The sequence below is a fragment of the Geotrypetes seraphini genome, chromosome 6 (assembly GCF_902459505.1).
Source record: "Geotrypetes seraphini chromosome 6, aGeoSer1.1, whole genome shotgun sequence".
Classification (NCBI taxonomy): Eukaryota; Metazoa; Chordata; class Amphibia; order Gymnophiona; family Dermophiidae; genus Geotrypetes; species Geotrypetes seraphini.
In genome coordinates, this window is record NC_047089.1 from 20,186,536 (window position 1) to 20,208,052 (window position 21,517).

Consider the following 21,517-nt stretch of genomic DNA (forward strand, 5'->3'; position numbering starts at 1 on the left):
GGCTGGGGCTGGGCTGTGGGCATAACAGGGCAGGGCCAGGTGTCCTCTTTTTAAAGAAGAAATCTGGCAACCTTAATCAATTACCCATTTAGAAAACTTCCTTTTACAACCGAGTGTAGAACACCATGAAATCTTCCCCTTAAGTTTTAGCGGATGTCCTCTTGTTACCAGGGGACCCTTAAGAAAAAAGATTTCTTCCTCCACTTCAATGCGGCCCGTGATGCATTTGAATGTTTCCATCATGTCCCCCCTATCTCTGCGCTCCTCGAGAGAATATAAGCGCAGTTTGCTCAGACGTTCCTCATATGGGAGATCTTTAAGTCCTGAGATCATCCTGATGGCCATTCTCTGGATGGTCTCAGGACTTAAAGATCTCCCATATGAGGAACGTCTGAGCAAACTGCGCTTATATTCTCATATTTTCAGATAGAAACATTCAAATACATCACGGGCCGCATTGAAGTGGAGGAAGAAATCTTTTTTCTTAAGGGTCCCAGGGCAACAAGAGGACATCTGCTAAAACTTAAGGGGGGAAGATTTCATGGTGACACCAGGAAATACTTCTTCACCTAAAGGATGATTGATCGATGGAATAGTCTTCCACGTCAGGTGGTCGAGGCCAGTAGCGTGCTCGACTTCAAGAGACGATGGGACATACAGGTGGCGTTGCTACAGTGTTATGCTTAAACGATAGATTCTCAAGGGAGGGAGGATTCTTGAGTGGGCAGACTTGGTGGGCCGCCGGCCCTTTTCTGCTGTCATATTCTATGTTTCTATATACAGAGTGTTTATATTCAATACTATTTCAGGAGATACATTATGCACAGTAGAGGGCAACTGAAACAGGTTGTTTGGGGTTTTTATTTAGTACAGCATGCTTCTCCCCACACCAAACAAAAGTGGGGTCAACTCCTGACTCCCTTGAACAAAATGGGACTCTACTCTTAGGCCTCCCCCGAGCCTTTTTTACAAACCCTGGTGGTCTAATGGTCTAATCAGGGCAGGAACGATTTCCAGTTTGTTCCTGCCAGTGCTGATTTTGGGCTTGCAAGTTATATAAAAGAAATTGAAATAAATACTGTAAAAAGAGCAGTAATGCGTGCAAATGATACTTTTCCTGTGCATTTACAAGAACAAAAGTCGCATAACCACACCTTCCTGTTATACAGTAGATTTACCCCTTAAACGTGTAAATTATACATCTAGGTATAATCTGAAACCTAGCTGGAGCAGTTTGTTATACAAGTGTGTTCACTACTGCCATCTAAATACATAGCATCACTGAGTGTAGCTATAATTTAAAAATGTCTAAATTAGATGTTCACGATGTGGCTGAATATTAATTTTGTTCAATTGAAGTGTGGCATCAACACAGTAACATGTCACCGTATTTGTGAGCTTCCCTTCATAATATTAATAGACTGGTACGTTACCTTGATTTTAGGAAGTTAATGTTCCAGATAAGAGTGGCTGGAGACCTATACACTATGCCACTTTCCATGGAAGACTTGGCTGCTTACAGCTTCTTGTTAGATGGGGAGCAAGTATTGATGATGTGGATCATGATGGAAACATTCCAGGTACTTCAGGAAAAGCAGATCTACAGGATTAGTTCTTCAAAATGTGCAGTTTTATTCCAGTTATCCTCTCTGACTGGAATGTGTTTATTTTCACAGGTTCAAATGCAGTCCATTTGTGTGTGTATTTCAATGCAAATACTTTGTGAATTTGCTCATCGATTGCATTCAGATGCAGATTAGTTAACTCAATCTGGAGGGCTGTGAATTATGACAGTGAAAACAGTATAGGAGTAATGATTCAAATTCTGTGAAGCCCTGTTAGAGGGTAATTTTATACCTCAGCATGGTTTTTAGCACTGCCCACGGCGGTAACAGCTCCGACGCTCTGAGCAGGATGCGAGCAGTTGTCTATTTCTCTTTCTTGTCTGTTTAGATTGTAAGCTCTATCGAGCAGGGACTGTGACTCTGTACAACCTTATGTCTGGTAGTGCTCTAGAAATAACTATTATTATTATTAGTAGTGTCCCTGGAGAGCTGATCCTACTAGCAGCAGACTTCCGCTGTGTGAGTCTGCGTCTTCTCCCAGGCAGATGTCCCATCAAGTGAGAATCTCCGGGCACTGAGCCTCCAAAGAACACTGAGCAAAATATACCAGAAAATAATAAAACCACAGAGGAGATCAAAAACACTTCTGAGCAACTTTCTTGCAGAAAACAAACAGATGGAGTAGGAGCAGCTCCCTGGGAAGGAGGCGGAGTTGGAAAATATGATTGACAGTTTTCTGCAAGCAACTTGCTAGTTCAGATACAAGATCCTGGTGTTCAGGACTAGTGTTCAGGACCACTAGACACATTTACAAGAAAGAAGATTACCGAGGTAAGAACATAATCCTTCTTAATTTTATAGTGATCACAGCTAGAGAATGACACGGTGACAAAATTCATCACCGTTCCCGTCCCCACGGATAACCATGGGAAACCATCTTCATGTTATTCTTTAAGGAGAGAGGGAAGAATCAGAGTATGAATGGCCACAACCAATGATCCTCAAGCTTTGCTTTGAAGAATGCTGGAGTAGAACAACCTGAGGTTGAAATAGACACTAGAAAATGAGATGAGATTATTTCCCGCGGTTATCCGCAGAGACGGGGACAGTGATGAATTTTGTCACCGTGTCATTCTCTAATCACAGCAAGCTTATCAGGAGGTAGGAGAGGTCATGAAAGGAGTCTTAATATAATTAAACTACTTTGATTATCACTTTCAGAAACTACTCCTAGATTCTTACTCATTGATCACACTTGGTGCTAATCAAATCTACTATGTGAAAACTTTATGTATTTTGTATGGTTATTCTAGAATAGGCAGACTACTCTTATCTTTCATAGTAATATAGGGCTAGATTCACAAAGCAAACCGATTGCATACCGATCGGTTTGCGACCCTTTTACGATAAAATTTCCCTCCGGCCCCATTCACTAACCGCTCCAGCGATGCGCTTCGAATCCGTGCATGCAAATGAGGACAAACGCATTGGACAGCGACGCAATTCATCAGCCAAAAATTTAAAATCGACTGGGCTGGCCGATCAACTTAAGAAGCAACTGCTGGGCACCAGTCGCAAACCTTCTAATCTAATCTAATCTAATCTAATCTAATCCTTAGGTTTGTATACCGCATCATCTCCACGTTCGTAGAGCTCGGCGCGGTTTACAGTAGATGAAATAGGAAGGAACTACAACAGAAGGTTAGAGGTAGAAGTGTGAAGAATATTAGAGGACTTGGGATGCCAGATATAAGAGTTTTCTTGATTCCTAAGTTGGAGAGAGGCTTACATTTTTTGAGGTTTTCAGATGTTTGTGGAAAACTTGGAGAGAGCTCAAGTTCCGAAGAGGGGAGGTAAGGTTGTTCCAGAGCTCAGTGATTTTGAAGGGGAGGGAGGTCCCTAGCTTTCCTGTGCGGGAAATGCCTTTTAGCGAGGGGAAGGATAGTTTTAATTTGTGGGAGGATCTGGTGGTATTAGGGTTTGAGGAATTCCAAGAAAGAGGGATAAGGGGAGGGAGGATACCGTGTAGGATTTTGAAAGCTAAACAGGCGCATTTATAGTGGACCCTGGCGATTATCGGAAGCCAGTGAAGCTTGGCCAGGAGCGGGGAGACATGGTCAAATTTACTTTTAGCAAAGATGAGCTTGGCCGCTGCATTCTGAATCCGCTGGAGTCTGTGGAGGTTTTTCTTAGTTAGGCTTAAGTAGATAGAGTTGCAATAGTCCAATCTGGAAAGGATGATGGATTGGACAAGGAGGATGATGGATTGGACAAGGAGGATGATGGATTGTCCAGCCAGGGGGAGAGCAATGAAGCAACTTAAGCAACTTTATATTAGCTCTTCTCGCCGCCCTTCTTTTTCCACTGTCCAGCTGGGGGGAGAGCAGTGCCTGTTGGCTCCCTGAAAAATGAAGCAACTTTTTAAAGCAACTTTCATTCTCTCGCTGCCCAGACTGATCTCTGCTGCCTTCCCTGCAGTGTGAGCCCACAGGTTTAAAGCGGGGCTACACGCTGCAGTGCAGCCCCACTTTAAACCCGCGGGCTGGCACTGCAGGGAAGGCGCAGAGAGCAGGGCATGACCAGCTGAGTGCCGCAGGGAATAACAGGGGCAGGAGAGTCGGGGCCCGAAAACAACAGTAAAAAAAAACCAAAAACAAACCACGGAGACAAAACGCATGCGCAGACCATCTGCAGGGAAAGCAGATGGTCTGTGCATGTGTGGGGATCGCACACCAGCAATCTAGGCAGGCAGATGGGGGTGTTCCTCCGATCGCCCCTATCTGCATATTTTAGTTTGAAAAATTAATCGGACCTGCCCGGATCGGACCCGATCGGGCAAGTTCGTGAATCCAGCCCATAGTAAATGACAGCAGATAAAGACCTTAACAGTCCATCCAGTCTGCCCAGCATTCACACTAATTATACATTCATCGTTGCTAAACCTTCTATTGTGTATGTAAACTTGTAACCTGTTCTGGGCTCTTCTGTGAGGACAGGCTAGAAATTGCACTATATAAATAAATAATACATTAAATTGTCTTTTCTTTAATATTCCTGGGCAATAGACCATAGAAGTCCATCCGGTATCGTCATTAGGTTCCCACTACTGGAACTGCTGTCGAAACTCACTCCAGCCTATCCTAACCAACCTATCACTGGAGTTTCCATCAAAACCCTCCCCAGCTCATCTTAAACCAAATCACCAGGACACAGACTGTGCAAGACCTCCCAGTATTGGCCTTAAGTTTGTTTTATACCAGAGGATGTGGTAAGAGCGGAGAGCGCAGCTGGTTTTAAGAAAGGTTTGGACAAGTTTCTGGTGGAAAAGTCTGTAGTCTGTTATTGAGAAACACTTGGGCTTGCCCTGTATCGGTACCATGGAATATTGCTACTCCTTGGGTTTTGGCTAGGTACTAGCGACCTGGATTGGCCACTGTGAGAATGGGCTACTGGGCTATTCTTATATTCTTAATTAGAGATCCTCTATGTTCCTCCTCTAAACATTATCTCCTTCTTTGTAGATATATCTAAGATTAACTGAATCAGTATATATTAAGCAACCTTTCTAGGGCTGAATCTATAGTGTTTAATAATTGTTTTGCAATATAATTTAAAGGGTATATGATTACATTTAATAAATGATTGCTTAGTTGACAAGATCAATGTATTCCAAGGTTCTTTATTAACATCTGGCTCTGTCTTCATTTCTAGCTCATTTAGCTGCAATGGAAGGCCATCTACATTGCCTGAAGTTTCTGGTTAATAAAGGGGTCAGCATGACTCATACTCTGAGGGCCAGGAATGACCATGGAGAAACACCAAAAGATTTAGCCCAGAGGTTCTATAAGAATAATGTTGTGCAGTATATAGATGATGTGGAATATGAAAGAGATCACCCAAAAGAACAGGAGAGTAAGTACTCAGAAAAACATCTAGACTGGTGCTTCATGACCTCATTTTATAATAATAATAATAACTTTATTTTTGTATACCGCCATACCCCGAAGAGTTCTAGGCGGTTCACATTAGTTAGACAGAGATTACAAGTGGTTACATATCAAATTGATCATAGAGTTGCAAACAGCAAGGAGAGAGTAGTTACAAGTGGTTACATATCAAATTGATCATAGAGTTGCGAACATGACCCCCAGAGGATGATGAAACATCGCTTCTCCCACCTTCCTACTTATCCAGAGCATTCAGCAGAACTAGTCCTGTGCTCACAGACCCCAGTACTCTGCACGGTAAGCCAGAGGAGGGGGGCAGGATCTATGAATATTCGCTGACTCTCCGCCCACTGCTGAACCACTACAGCTGTGAACCTGTCTGCAAATCACTCCTCAAAACTCACCTGTTTATAGAATCCTTTGGGCCAACTGTTGTATGAATTTTTCTATGCCCCCCCCCCCCCCACTTCTATCCTATTCTGTTTTTATTGTAGACCGTATAGTTGCCGCTGTAAATCACTTGCGGTATATCAAGTCTCTGTAAATAAATAAATTTTGGGACTAGATCCACAGCTTTGGAATTGCTGATCTAGACTGCTAGGCGCTACTGTAAAATATGAGTGGGATATGGCTAGAAGACACTCAATGAAGTTATATCGTAATCCTTTTTTATGGTTAATATATTTTGTTGAGCATAGCAAATACAAGCAATGACGAACAGTTGAATCAACCCTATGAAATGTTCACTTATTTTACAAACTAATAATAACTGTCAACTTTCCCACCTCCTCCCGCCCTTCCTATTGATACTCATCAACCATTTAGTAACCGACTTCTAGCCATCGGGGTTAGGGTGTCCCAAAATGGTTCCCAAGAAGATTGAAAGGCAATACCTTGAGCTGAGCTCAGGTCTGTTATCTTGTGGAATTCCAGTGACAAAATACTTATCATCTGAACACACCACTTTTCTGTTGAGGGAGCATCAGAAGAAAGCCAACAGGACATTATCACTTTCAACAAGATTAAAACAGACCATCTATATCCAAATGGGTCTAGGCTTAAACCCCAAAGAGCAGCTTGGGAGTAAAAATGAGTTTCCCTGATCAGAACCTTTCTATAAAACCTAAAACTTGTTTCCAAAATTGTTCAACATTGGGGCACATCCAGAGCATATGACCTAATGAAACTGCAGGATGCACTTTGCAATCAAAGATCTGTAGATGTTATCTTCAACAAGCATGTCTTCCTGGATGAAATATAGAGGCGCATAGTAATTTTATATTGCATTTCCCAAAATGAAATGTTATCAATGTGGGCCAGAATCCCCGAGACCTAACATAAATCAGTCCTCCTCAAGCGAGACCCCCAGGTTGGTAGTCTAAACAGTTCAACATCTCTTATAGTCCACTGTGGACAAATTTGAGGCACATGTAACTCTGAATTTAAAAGTGCTGTACAAGCTTTAGATAATCGTTCATTGTAATACTTTTAAAACAAATAAGAGGAAATAGTTTTTCACTCAATGAATAGTTAAGCTCTGGAACTCATTGCTGAAGGATATGGTAAAAGCAGTTGGGGTATCTGGTTTTAAAAAAAAGTTTGTACAAGTTCCTGGAGAAAAAGTCTGCTATTGAGATAAACATGGGGAAAGCCATCTCTAGTCCCTGGTATTGGTAGCATGGAATTTTACTACTATTTGGGATTCTGCCAGGTGTATTAATTGTCCAATCATATTACTTTACTTAGGGTTACTATATTTTTCTCTGGGAAACCCCAGCCACATGACCCTGCCCTGTTCCGCCTCCAGCCCCACCCCCACAAAACCTCCTCTCTTCTTCCGGACAAGCTCTAGCTGTGTCTGGAGGGCCTGGAGCATGTGCGGATGTATGCAACGTCATCTGCGCATGCTCAGAGGCCCTCCAGATGCGGCTGGGGCTCGTCGGGGATTTCCTAAATCTGGACAAATGCCGGGTTTTGGAAAGTCCGTTTGGAAGCCCAGACAGTCCTCTAAAAAGGTGCCATGTCCGGGTTTTCCTGGAAGTCTGATAACCCTAACTTTACGTCACCTTTGTCTTATCTTTTCATTTCAAGTCACGTCATCTCCTAAACACTGCTGCTCAACAGAAGCCTTTGTTTTCCAGAAAAAAGGACCAAGTATTTTTTACATTTCTGCAGTGTCAGTCAAGGCAAGATATAAGAACACCCATATTCAACAAAGACAGAAGACCTCGGAGCACACACCCATTCAAGAAGACACAGAAAAGAACACAGCTCTTCCTAGAAGAGGGGAGGCTCAAGCACAACACTCTATGGCAGGGGTGCCCACACTTTTTTGACTCGTGAGCTACTTTTAAAATGACCAAGTCAAAATGATCTACCAACAATAAAATTAAAAAAAAAAACACACTGTACGCATAGAATTGTTAATTATCATTCCTATTCCGGGTTTTTTTCAAAGAGGTCAAAGCAGATGACTTTATGCACTGTCACCTCACTAACAACCATACAAAAATAGACAAATACCCACCCCCTCCCTTTTTACTAAACCACAATAGCAGTTTTTAGCGTAGGGAGCTGCGCTGAATGCCCAGCGCTGCTCTCGACGCTCATAGGCTCCCTGCGCTAAAAAACACTATTGCGGTTTAGTAAAAGGGGACCATATTGTAAAATATAGACAGCTGATATAAATTCAGACACATTTTGATCACTAAATTTAAAATAAAATCATTTTTCCTACCTTGTCTGGTGATTTCATGAGTCTCTGGTTGCACTTTCTTCTTCTGACTGTGCATCCATTCTTTCTTTCAGCCTGTATGCTTCCTCTCCTCCACACCTCATTCCCTCCCCCAACTTTTTCTTCCTCTCTCCCTGACCTTTCTTTCTTTCTCTCTTCATGCCCCCTTTCTTTTTTTATGTTTCTCTTCTTTCCTTCTGTCTCCCTGCCTGCCCCCTTTCTTTCTTTCTTCCTGCCTTTCCCCAAGCCACTGCCACTGCCGCTGCCATCGGGGAACAGGACCCAAATGCCACCAATGGATAACAGGCCCCAAAGTCGACGCTGCCGACGCCCCATGCTCTCTCTGCTTTGGGCCGATCAATCTTCTTCTCCCCGACGTCAATTCTGCCGTCGGAGAGGAAGTTCCGCCGAGCCAGGCAGCGATTGACTGGCCCGAACTTCCTCTCCGACGGCAGAATTGACGTCGGGGAGAGGAAGATTGATCGGCCCGATAGATCGCCAAGGCAAAGTGAGTCCTGGGTGATCGACTCACTTTGCCTTGGCGAGCTACCCGTCGATCACGATCGACCTATTGGGCACCCCTGCTCTATGGTGTCTCAAAAGGACATAAATTGCCTAGGCAGTCAGATCAAGGTCTATTGAGCTTAGCATTCTGTTTTGGTCAGTAGTCAGTTTGAACCACAAGTCCAAAAAGTAAATCCAGGGATATGAGATGGCTTTCCCAAGTCTCTTGTACTAATATTACTTGGCCAGACCTTTTTTGAACCCTTCTACGTTAGTCTACTTGACCATATTCTCTGGCAATAGATTCCACAGTTTAATTGTTCCCTACATGCAAACTACTTTCAGTGATTTATTTTCAGTTTTCCGGTGGGTAGTTTTATGGCATATCTTTTAGTTTTAGCGTTTGAAAGGTTAACTAGCTGTTCCCTATTTAATCATTTTATTCCATTCATGAGTTTATAAACGCCTATCATATCTCTTCTGTCATCACTTTCTAAGCTGAATAGCCTAACCCTTTTAACCTTTGTTTTCATGTTACTCTTCCCTGAAACTTTTCAATTTGGGCCGTGTGCTGTCTAAGATGAGATGACAAAACCTGCAAGCACTACTGAAAATAAGGATACACTAGCTCAGTGATTCCCAACCCTGTCTTGGAGGACCACTAAGACAGTCAGGTTTTCAGGATAGCCCTATTAAAATGCATGGAGCAGATTTGCATGCCTGGCACCTCCATTATATGCTAATATCTCTCATGCATATTCATTAGGGCTATCTTGAAAACCTGACTGGCCTGATGGTCCTCCAGGACAGGGTTGGGAACTAGCTAGCAGTTTCTAGCTTCAGTAACAACTAAGAGCTCACATGATTGAATTACTACAACTGTTATTAAGGAATAAGAACAAGATAAAGAGATTGCATGGCTAGCAAGTTTTCTGCTTGAAAGATGTATGTTTTGTTTTTTAGACTTGGCGTTTCCTGCTCATGCTGCTGCATTTAGAGGCGACTTATTAACACTTAGAAAATTAGTAGAAAATGGAATAATCAATATTAATGAACGTGATGACAAAGGAGCCACGCCCATGCACAAAGGTCAGTAATTTAGAATCCAATTTATTTGCCACTTGTTTATATATAGAAGTATTCCTGCATTTAGAAACATAGAAACATGATGGCAGATAAAGGCCAAATGGCCCATCTGTACCATTATCTCCTCCTCTCCCTATTGGCTAAGGCTCTTAACATTTGCATCTCCTCTTCCTACAGGCCAGCGATAGCGAACCTATGGCACGCGTGCCAGCTGTGGCACGCGAAGGCCTTGCAGCTGGCACGTGGGAAGGTCCGCAATAGAGAGCTGCAAGGGACGCCCCCTAGGGTCGCGGGGATCCCGTGGGGACGCCTCCGAGGGTTGCGGGGTTCCTGCGGGGCTGGATGTACTAAGTCACGCGGCTTTTCTCCCTACCTGCTCTGCTTGCAGCACAGAGCCGAACGGAAGATTTCCCGACGTCAGCGCTAACGTCTGAGGGAGGGAGGGCTGACGTCGGGAAGACTTCCGTTCGGCTCTGTACTGCAGGCAGGGTAGGTAAGGAGAAGTAGCCTCGCGGCTCGAGTGGCTACCAAGGGAGGGGGGCGGTCCGGCCCGCCCCGCCCCACCCCGTGTGCAGCACAGCCGGCCAGGTCCCCTTACTTTTGTGGCGCTAACCCGACCGACCGACAACAGCCCTGGTCTGACAAACCTCCCTGCCCTTAACCGCGAATCTAAATTACCTTCTTACAGCAGTTGTAAGAAGGAAATTTAGATTCGCGGTTAAGGGCAGGGAGGTTTGTCAGACCGGGGCTGTTGTTGGTCTGTCGGTCGGGGAAGCACCACAAAAGTAAGGGGACCTGGCCGGCTGTGCTGCACTCGGGGTGGGAGAGAAGGAGGGGGGAGAAGGACGCTGAAAGCACTGGGGAAGACAAAGGGGTGGAGAAGGACGCTGAAAGGCCATGGGGAAGACGGGGTGGGGGTGGAAGGACACTGAAAGCATTTGTGGAAGACAGAAGGGGGAGAAGGACGCTGACAGGACATGGGGAAGACGGGGGGGAGAAGGACGTTGAAAGCACATGGGGAAGACAAAGGGGTGGAGAAGGACGCTGAAAGGACATGGGGAAGATGGGGGGGTGGAGAAGGACGCTGATAGGCCATGGGGAAGACAGAGGGGGGAGAAGGACGCTGACAGGACATGGGGAAAATGGGGGGAGAAGGACGCTGAAAGGAAATGGGGAAGAGAGAGTGGGGAGAAGACGCTGGCAGGGAAGAAGACAGAGATGCCAGACTATTGGGGGAGCGGAGGGAAGAAGATGGGTGCCAGACCAATTTGGAAGGGGGGAGAAAGGGAGAGGCACAGTAACAGAGCAAATGGAAGACGTAGAAGGAAGAGAGACAGTGAATGGAAGGAACTGAATGAGAACATGAGGAAAGCAGAAACCAGGCAACAAAGGTAGGAAAAGAATTCTATTTCTTTTTTTCTTTTTTTTTGCTTCAGGATAAAGTAGTATATTAGTTGTGTTGATAAAAATTTATAAACAAAAGAGGCTCTGGTAGAAACCCGTTTACAAAGTGTGTATTCTTCCCAATTAATATTTCCAAATTAATAAAGTCTTTTTGCTTATTTGTAAATGGGTTTCTACCAGAGCCTTTAATTCAGTAGCATAATTAAATGAAATAACTATTTCTGAAGTTTATAGGGACGGGCGGGGACAGAGGGGATTCCTCACGGGGACGGGCAGGGACGGAGGATATTCCTCGCGGGGACGGGTGGGGACGGAGGGATTCCTCACGGGGATGGTTGGGATTCCTCACGGGGACGGGTGGGGACGGGTGAGACTTTGGCGGGGACGGGTGGGGACGGGTGGGATTTCTGTCCCCGTGTAATTCTCTAGTCCGCAATTAAGATATGCGGCGCGGCGGGAGGCGAGTGTGCCGGTGTCTGCTTTGCAGCTCACCTGGCAACATAGAAACATAGAAATAGACGGCAGATAAGGACCCACGGCCCATCTAGTCTGCCCACCTTAATGTCCCTCCCCTACCTTTGCCCTGTGAAGAGATCCCATGTGCCGATCCATAGAAACATAGAAATAGGGCCGGACTGGCCATTGGGAAGACCGGGCATTGTCCCGGTGGGCCGCGGCCCATCCTCCTGTGCTGGCTGCAGTCCTGTGAGTGGATGTTTAGCTTGCCTGTCTTCCCCTTAGTATCCTATGAGCCAGGCAGTGTGTGAGGGGGAAGTGGGGGGAGGAAGAGAAGCTTCACACTGAGTCTGTCACAGGAACTCAGTGAGGCTGTAGTGTGACTCCACATGTGACATCTGTAATCAGGAACAGTTCCTAGTGCTCCCATGCTAGAGAGGTGAGGATATGGGGGGATGTTAATGTGTCTAATAATGTGCTCCTCTGTAAAAACCTCTGTATCTTCCATGGGGGACATGCTAAATTCGAGGAAATAAAAAAGCTGCTTATGATGATTGCATAGAGAAGTTCAGTAAGCTGAGAGGAGGACTGGGCTCTCTGTGAACAACCAACACACTAATCCTCTGCGCTGTACCTTATGGAAAACTCAATATAGCAAAAAACAGTAAAGTGTATATGTGGCCCTTCACAGTGCTTTTGTAAACATCATAATAAAATAACAAAGGCTCCAATAATGAAAAATAAAAGTCCTTTTCCCATACACTCAGGTTGCACAAGTCCGGTTTTCACCCGGACAGTATATTTTTTGACCAAAACGGATGTCTACAATTAGTAAAATTCCCCAATCACATATTTTTTTATGGGGACGGATTTGTATACAGCATTTCATTAGATTTTTTTTATTATACTAATTTTATCTTTTTGTAGACTTGAAGTCTTGAACAAAGAAAATGAGTACAGCAAAAAAAGCAAAAACAGATAGTGGAAGACCATTTCAAGAGGCCTGGACAGAGACATATGGAGTGATTGAACGCAGTGGGAAAGCATTGTGTATTATGTGTAATGAAAGTGTTGTGTCTCGCACATCAAGTGTCAAACGTCACTTTGAGACCAACCATAACAGTGTTGCTGAACTTGGTTTAGCTCAAAGAAAAGAGTTCCTTGTAGGAAAATTAAAGAAATATCACTCCCAGTCTCTTAGTTTTAGCAACTATCTTTCAAAAACTAATCATCTTACAGTTGCCAGCTTTCAAATTTCACTGTGCATGGCAAAACATGGTAAGCCCCTCTCTGATGGAGATTTTATCAAAAAGGCAATTTTGGCTGGGAGTAATTCACTCTTCCATGATTTCCAAAACAAGGATAAAATTGTGCAGCGCATCTCTGAGATGCCGCTAAGCAGAAATACTGCAAAAGATAGGGTTCTGCGAATGGCTGCTGATGTTGGTCAACAGCTTACTTGCGACTTACAAAAAGCACCCTTCTACTCCATGTGCTTGGATGAAAGTACAGATATTACTAACCATGCAAGACTAGCGCTCATTTTGTGTTATGCTACTGGTGACATCATGAGAGAAGAGCTGGTAAAACTGCTGTCTTTGCCTGGAAGAACACAAGGGATAGATATCCACAATGCTGTGATGGAGGCTTTTTCATCACTAGACATAAGTCCAGAAAAAGTGGTTTCAGTTACTAGCGATGGAGCACCTAGCATGGTGGGGACAACATCAGGATTCATTCATTTCTTTGCTAAGGAAGCAAAACATCCACTGATTCAATTTCACTGCATAATACATCAAGAGGCTCTCTGCGCCAAAGAAAGCAGCAAAAAACTTGACGATGTCCTCAAAGATGTAACAAAAATGGTGAACTTCATCATGGCACGTGCTCTTAATTTTCGACAATTTCAAGCCCTTCTTGATGAGGTTCAGGCACAATATAACACTTTACTGATGTACAATAATGTCCGGTGGCTGAGCAGAGGACGAGTGTTAGAGAGATTTGTGGCCTGCTTGGAAGAAGTTAGGCTATTTATGAACGAAAAGGGGGAAGACTATCCTCAACTCACCAACATGGCCTGGCTTACCAACCTCATGTTCTTTACAGATTTTACTAACCACTTTAATGTACTAAACAAAAAATTACAAGGCATGGGAAAAACAGCAGAAAGCATGTTTAGTGACATCAAAGCTTTTGAGAGAAAATTGCATGTTTTTGAAAAAGACCTTGAGAGTGGACAGCTAAAATATTTTCCCAACCTAAAAATACATTTGGATAATTCTACAACATTTGTGGACAGTCATAAAAAAACACCAGGAAATCCACAAAGCATATTCCACCATTGTAGCCGAAGCAAAGGAGAATTTTAGTAAAAGATTTTCTCAGTTCCGTAAGATGGAGACAACCCTTTCATTTATAACTTCCCCAGAAAAGTCCACATTTGAAGATCTTGATCTTTCCTGCTTACAGTGGTTGGATATTCAAAATTTGGAAATGGAGCTACTGGAATTTCAAGAAAGCTCTATCTGGAAAAATAAATTCAATGACCTACGTGCGGCTCTTGAACGTATTGAGTGTGAAAGGGTGACAAATGAAATCACTGCTAGCAGTTCTGAAAATGAAATCCTAAAAGCGTGGAATTCTCTGCCAGACAATTTTAAGTCCATGAAAGCACTTGGGATTGCTCTTCTTACTTTGTTTGGGTCATCCTATGCTTGTGAGCAGCTGTTTTCGGCTTTGAATCATATAAAATCTGATGCTAGAAACAGATTAACGGATGACATGAGTGCTGCATGTGTTGCTCTGAAATTAACGCACTATGAGCCAAGGATTGACAAGTTATCAGCATGCATGCAACAACAAAAATCACATTAATTTTTTTCAGAGCATGTCCAATGCATATGTTTACATGAAGCAGTGTTTTCAGTTTGCAGTTAAGACACTTTCTAAGTTATTTAAATATTATTTAAAGATGTTATTTAAAAAAGGGACTTTACATGGCCCTGTTGTATTCCAATCTGGAATTTCCAATAAAAACGGTTGGTTTAATTGAAAGCTCTTTTGTTTTCTTTACATCATATTATTAGAAATGTAATGATTTAACTATTTTCTAATTTGATTGTAAATTTTACAAAAAAACATGTATAGACTCTTTGGGAATACACACCGAGTCTTGACATAGTTAACAGTTTTAAGAAGTTTATCTTTTTTTTTACTCAGGATACATTTGACATGTTATGTGAATAATACATTTAAAATATATTATGTAACTGAATCAAATTCTTCCTAAATTCATTAAATTGAATGAAATCATTAAAACATTATAAATTGCCAATAAATTGAAATGAAAACCAAAGGATTGTGATTCAAATTGATTCTCTGACAATACAAAGATTCCAACCTCTAAAAATGATGTTACATAGTTCAGGCAACTTTATAAAGCGTTTTTAGATACTAAAATCTTGTTATTAAGGTTTAATTGACGTGCTGGCACTTTGAGGAAATTCTTTGGTTTTGTGCGGCAGTTTGGGCACTCGGGCTCAAAAAGGTTAGCCATCACTGCTATAGGCTAAGGCTCTGTGCACCTGCATTGTGAGGTCAGAGAGCTTTATGATTATAGAAACATTGTAACAAATGGACCCATCCAGTCTCCCATCTGCAGCATCCACTGTTTCCTTCTCTCCCTATTGGCTAAGGCTCTTAACATTTGTATCTCCTCCACAGGGCTCCGTCCTAGGCCCGATCTTGTTCAACATCTATATAAGAGACCTGACAGAAGGGCTTCGAGGTAAAATAACATTGTTTGCCGATGATGCCAAACTGTGCAATGTAGTGAGCAAAAGCACAACAGACAAAAAAGCAATGACAGACGATATGGTGCATGACTTACTTCTGCTGGAGCACTGGTCTAGGTCCTGGCAACTCAGTTTCAATGCCAAAAAATGCAAAGTCATGCACCTGGGAAGCCAGAATCCATGCAAGATCTACACCCTAAATGGCGAGATCCTGACAAGAACTGTAGCAGAAAGAGACTTGGGAGTGATTGTCAGGGAAGACATGAAGTCGGCAAACCAAGTGGAGCAAGCTTCATCCAAAGCAAGGCAAATCATAGGTTGCATACGCAGGAGTTTCATCAGCCGTAAACCTGAAGTCATTATGCCACTATATAGATCCATGGTGAGACCGCACCTGGAGTACTGTGTGCAATTCTGGAGGCCGCATTACCGCAAGGATGTGCTGAGACTGGAGTCGGTCCAGAGAATGGCCACCAGGATGGTCTCGGGACTCAGGGAGCTCCCGTACGAGGAGCGGTTGGGGAATTTGCAGCTCTACTCACTCGAGGAGCGTCGAGAGAGGGGAGACATGATCGAGACATTCAAATATCTCACGGGCCGCATCAAGGTGGAAGAAGACATCTTCTTCTTCAAGGGTCCCGCGGCAACAAGGGGGCATTCGTGGAAAATCAGGGGCGGGAAACTGCACAGTGACACTAGGAAGTTCTTCTTCACTGAAAGGGTGGTTGATCGCTGGAATAGTCTTCCACTTCGGGTTATTGAGGCCACCAGTGTGGCGGATTTTAAGGCCAGATGGGATAGACATGTGGGATCTATCCGCAAAGATAGATAGTGAGGATCACTGGGGTGGGCAGACTTGATGGGCCTTGGCCCTTATCTGCCGTCTATTTCTATGTTTCTATGTTTCCTATAGGCTAAGGCTCTGTGCACCTGCATTGTGAGGTCATAGAGCTGCCCATCCGCAGTAACCATTATCTCTTTCTCTCTCCGAGCGATCCCGCGTGCCTATTCCAGGCCCTTTTGAATTCAGACACAATCTCTGCCTCCACCACCTCTTCTGGGAGACTATTCCATGCATCTTTCTGTAAAAAAGTATTTCCTTAGATTACTCCTGAGCCTATCACCTCTTAACTTCATCCGATGCCCTTTCATTGCAGAGTTTCCTTTCAAATGAAAGAGACTCGACTCATGTGCATTTACATTACATAAGTATTTAAACATCTCTATCATATCTCCCCTCTCCCGCCTTTCCTCCAAAGTATACAGATTGAGATCTTTAAGTCTGTCCCCATATGCCTTATAATGAAGACCACATACCATTTTAGTAGCCTTCCTCTGGACCGACACCATCCTTTTAAATCCACTTTATAAAATATAGCGTCTCATTGTGTGCATCAAATTAAGGGCATGAGTCTTTACGGCTTTTCTGCCACTCTGTGTATGGAGAAATGATCTGAATGAATCGCAATCTAAATGAAATTTTAAGTTTGTGCATTTAAACAAATATCATATTCTCATGCTGAAGCCAAGGGCTTTTAAAATAACAGATGTGGAAGACAGAATTGAAACGTCCAGCTCAGTACACCCTCAATTCTAATGGTGTTTTAGAAAAGGATCTGCCAGCACAGAACCTCTTCTAAAACACCTGCAGGAGTGCATGTGTGTTTGCTGACACTTGCAGAGCATTCATTTTTGAAACATACATGTGGATAAAATGAATGGTGCTATCCCAACAGTTTCCACTTGGAAGCATTGGCAAGTTTGCAACTTCCAAGTGCGGAAGCTGTCTGATTTTATAAACTTACAAATGTAGGTGCTGCCAATTAAGGCTGCAGTTTGGGGGGTTTTTTTAGGTTTTTGAGCAGGTTTTTGAAAGAAGATTGGTTGTTTTTTGTTTTAAAATTTTTCATTTATTAGCATTTTATACATAGGGCTCCTTTTACGAAGGCACGTTAGGGCCCTAATGCGCGGAATAGCGTGCGCTAAATTGCTGTGCATGCTAGCCGCTACCGTCTCCTTTTGAGTAGGCGGTAGATTTTCAGCTAGCGCGCACTAATCCGGTGCGTGTGCTAAAACGCTTAGCGCACCTTCGTAAAAGGAGCCCATAGAAAGAGTAACAGTGGTCTGCTGAGAGTCATAAAATAATGCAGATTTCTAACTGCTGAACACATTTCCCCCAGTCCCAAAAGGCTGTAATTTTAATTTGATCTTTAAGCAATGGAAATTAAGAATGACTCCTTTAATCCTTCATGTAAAACCCTAGTCAGAATGAGGTTGGATAGGCTGGGGCTCTTCTCTCTGGAGAAAAGGAGGCTCAGGGGAGATAAGATAGAGACCTTCAAGATCATGAGGGGCATAGAGAGGGTGGATAGGGACAGATTCTTCAGACTGAAGGGGACAACAGGTACAAGGGGGCATTCGGAGAAACTGAAGGGAGATAGGTTCAAAACAAATGCAAGGAAGTTTTTTTTTACCCAAAGGGTCGTAGACACTTGGAATGCGCTACCGGAGGAAGTGGTCAGGCAGAGTACGGTACAGGGATTCAAACAGGGATTGGACGGATTCCTGAGGGATAGGGGGATCGTGGGATATTGAGAGAGGTGCTGGGATGTAACACAAGTATAGAAAGCTAACCAGGTAATAAGTATAGAAACCCAACCAGGTCGTGCATGTGCAAGACCGTAGGGTTAGGACTTTGATGGGAAGATAGGACTTCAATGAGAAACCAAGGTGGCAAGGGGGCCCCTTCTGGTGATTCAGACAGGTCGTGACCTGTTTGGGCTGCCGCGGGAGCGGACTGCTGGGCAGGATGGACCTATGGTCTGACCCGGCAGAGGCACTTCTTATGTTCTAAAACCCTGTGTGCCTCTGAACTGGTGTAAAACCCAGCAGGGTAATTTTTCCCCGTACCCATAAAACGGGGAATATACCTGTAGATTTTTGTCCCATCCAAACCACACCCTGCAATGCCCCCTAAAATAACTGTGTGGTGTGGATCTCCACGCTATGTGCTTGCTTTCATATAACTGGTACTCTGAATTAGACACTGGGAAGAATCAGTGCTATTCAGTAAAGGGCACATGGCCTCAATAGCATAGCATTTAAGCTTACTTTGGGTGCCAGACTTGCACCTGTTAACAAACATAGGACAAGAACACTCTATTATATATTATCGTCAAATTTGAACAGCACTTGCACAGCTGATAGTGAATCAAAAAGTGCTCAGAGATATGGAGGTGATAACACGCTGTGAAGAGGCAGTCCCATTAAGAGCTGACATTTTTGAATGCTGTTTGTTTGATTGAAATGTGTTAGATACGCGAGTTTCACCTCGCCTGCACAGTTTAAGTAGCCCTGCAAATTCTCCTTTGGTTCCCTGAGGCAGGAGCGAAACGTGTCTGTGTCACTTCGGAACCCGCAAGCGCTAGATAAGTTTGCTGTTTCAGACCATTGATATTTGACTATCTTTTACCAAATCAGTAGCTTAGTGCACCCGAAGCAATTATGCATAACAAACTACTTTTGACAGCTGGTGCTTTGAATTAAGCGATGATTGGGCGGTGAGGTGGTAGTGTCGGGTTTTGCCCTGTTATCACCTCCATATCTCTGAGCACTTTTTGATTCACTATCAGCTGTACAAGTGCTGTTCAAATTTGACGATAATATATAATAGAGTGTTCTTGTCCTATGTTTGCTATCGCTATTTGATCACTCTACTCTCTCGTTTTTGAGAGAATTTGGCCCCTATTTTTGTTTATTAGACTTACACCTGTTGGAATCTGGTGTAAATGCTGGCGCCCGAGTTAGGTGCTGTGACCCAGTATTCTATAACTATGCGTGCAAATTTTCGGAACCTCCCATTCACATCCATGTTTCTTCTGTGGCCACACCCCCTTCAAGGTACATGCTATGGAGGTTAGGCATGCCATGATACACCCACAGATCCTAAGTGGTACCAATTAACATCAATAATTGATGGTTGGCTGTTAATTTGCTGGTTAACCAGTTTGAATCTGGGATTCTGTATGGACATTTTGCCTGCTGTCAAAAAGGCCTCATGTCCATGCCTTCAATGTGGGCATTATTGCTCCTGGATTTGGGCTGTATACTTTATGAAACAGGGCTGAAACAGGTGCCTTCTTGCCTGCTAAACCTTGGTTCTCTGTCATAAAACTACCCTCATTATGTAAAAGAAATGATGTTGGCCAAAATTACACCAGTGATTCAACAATAAATTAATCAGCTACAAAATTAAGAAAAATTTAACAATTACAATGAGCAATTCTTCAGTATTCAGTACACTTTTTAATGTTTTTCAGCTGCTGGACAGGGTCAAATTGAATGCTTACAATGGTTAATTGAAATAGGAGCCGATTATGATATCACAAATGAAGCAGGAGAAACACCCAAGGATGTCGCTAAGAGGTAATTGCTATTGTACTTGGTCATGTTGATATTATTTGCAACTAACATATCCTTTCTGTAAAAAACAATATAAAGATGAATGTTTTTGATTTATGCAGCATCTTTCATCTCTGCATAGGACAGCGTTATGGAGCCAATTCTGCTAACAATCGAAGAGCTTTTCACACCTAAAGTTACAGTGGTACCTCGGTTTGCGAGTGCATCAGTTTGCGAATGTTTTGTAAGACGAGCAAAACATTCGCAAACTTGGTGCCTCGTAAACCGAGCTTGCCTCGCTGTACGAGCGCCCCCCCCCCCCCCGCTATCCGGCATCCCCCCCAGTGATCCGGCATCCCCCCCCCGCTCGCATTGCCCCCTTCCACCGCGATCCTACTTCCCCCCCCCCCCTCCGAGCAGTCAATGACACCCTTTACCTGACTTGGCACCAGTGCCGGTGCCTGAAGATCCTCCCTCTTCTGGCTGGGCTGGACTGGCTTTGAGCATTTGCGCATGCTCAAAGCCTTCTGGTCTCGCTCTCAATCTCGGAGAGAGCGAGACCAGAAGGCTTTGAGCATGCGTAAATGCTCAAAGCCAGTCCAGCCCAGCCCAGCCCAGACCAGAAGGAGGATCTCCAACGCACCGCCCAGCCGCGCCAGAAGAGGGAGGATCTTCGGGCACCGGCACTGGTGCCAAGTCGGGTAAAGGGTGTCATTGACTGCTTGGGAGGGGGTAAAGTAGGATCGCGGTGGAGGGGGGGCAATGCGAACGGGGGGGGATGCCGGGGGATGCCAGTTCGCAGGGGGGAGAAGCTGGATCGCAGGGAGGGGATTTGGAACAGCTTCAGATTCCTCAAGGGGGGGGGAGAATGGAGCAGCGCCGGTAGCCTCGTGGGGGGGGGGAGGAGATGGAACCAATCAAAGCAGTTTCCCTTATTCCTATGGGGAAACTTGCTTTGATATACGAGCAATTTGGTTTACGAGCATGCTTCTGGAACGAATTATGCTCGTAAACCAAGGTTCCACTGTATAATTCTCTGTTCAGTTAGACCTGGGAATATCTACTTAGAGATTCTGTGACCGACTAAGGGGTCCTTTTATTAAGGCGCTCTAACCGATTTAGCGTGCGCTAAAGATTAGCGCGTGCTAAATGCTAAGGCATCCATTATAATCTATGGGCGTCTTAGCATGCTAAATCGGTTAGCGCTCCTTAAGAAAAGGTCCCCTTAATTTGTCAAGATCTAGGCCCTTTAAGTTATAAAGAAAACAAAATAAACCCAAATGTTTTGGGCAAATCTTTGGTCGTTTGTCCTGTCCCTTCAATATGTTTTAAATTGTGAAATTCCAAACTTTCTTTTTCTTTTTTTTTTATATTATTTTTTATTTTCAAGTTTTACATAAAGTGTACAAAATATTAAAATACAATTGATGAATACACAATATCACTTTTATATCTAATACATCATATTCTAAATATATTTTTATCCCCTCTCCCTCCCCCCACCCTTCTATTACTTTTCAATCAAACATTACATATTGTATATTATATTATATCATATTATGTAAAAATTATTTTCACTACCCCCCCTCTATGTGTGTCACAAAGAAGATATTGAAAAGAAGAAAA

General features: G+C 43.6%; 1 protein-coding gene across 2 annotated transcripts in view; it reads left to right on the forward strand.

Moving 5' to 3' along the window:
• ANKRD42 (ankyrin repeat domain 42) overlaps positions 1-21,517 on the forward strand; it is a 73,007-nt gene that overhangs the window by 31,538 nt on the left and 19,952 nt on the right. For both annotated transcript variants that reach the window (XM_033947709.1, XM_033947708.1), the window contains 4 exons: positions 1,445-1,580; positions 5,277-5,477; positions 9,714-9,839; positions 19,810-19,915. In XM_033947709.1, coding sequence (XP_033803600.1) covers positions 1,445-1,580; positions 5,277-5,477; positions 9,714-9,839; positions 19,810-19,915 — 569 coding nt within the window. The remainder of the gene's footprint in view (positions 1-1,444; positions 1,581-5,276; positions 5,478-9,713; positions 9,840-19,809; positions 19,916-21,517) is intronic.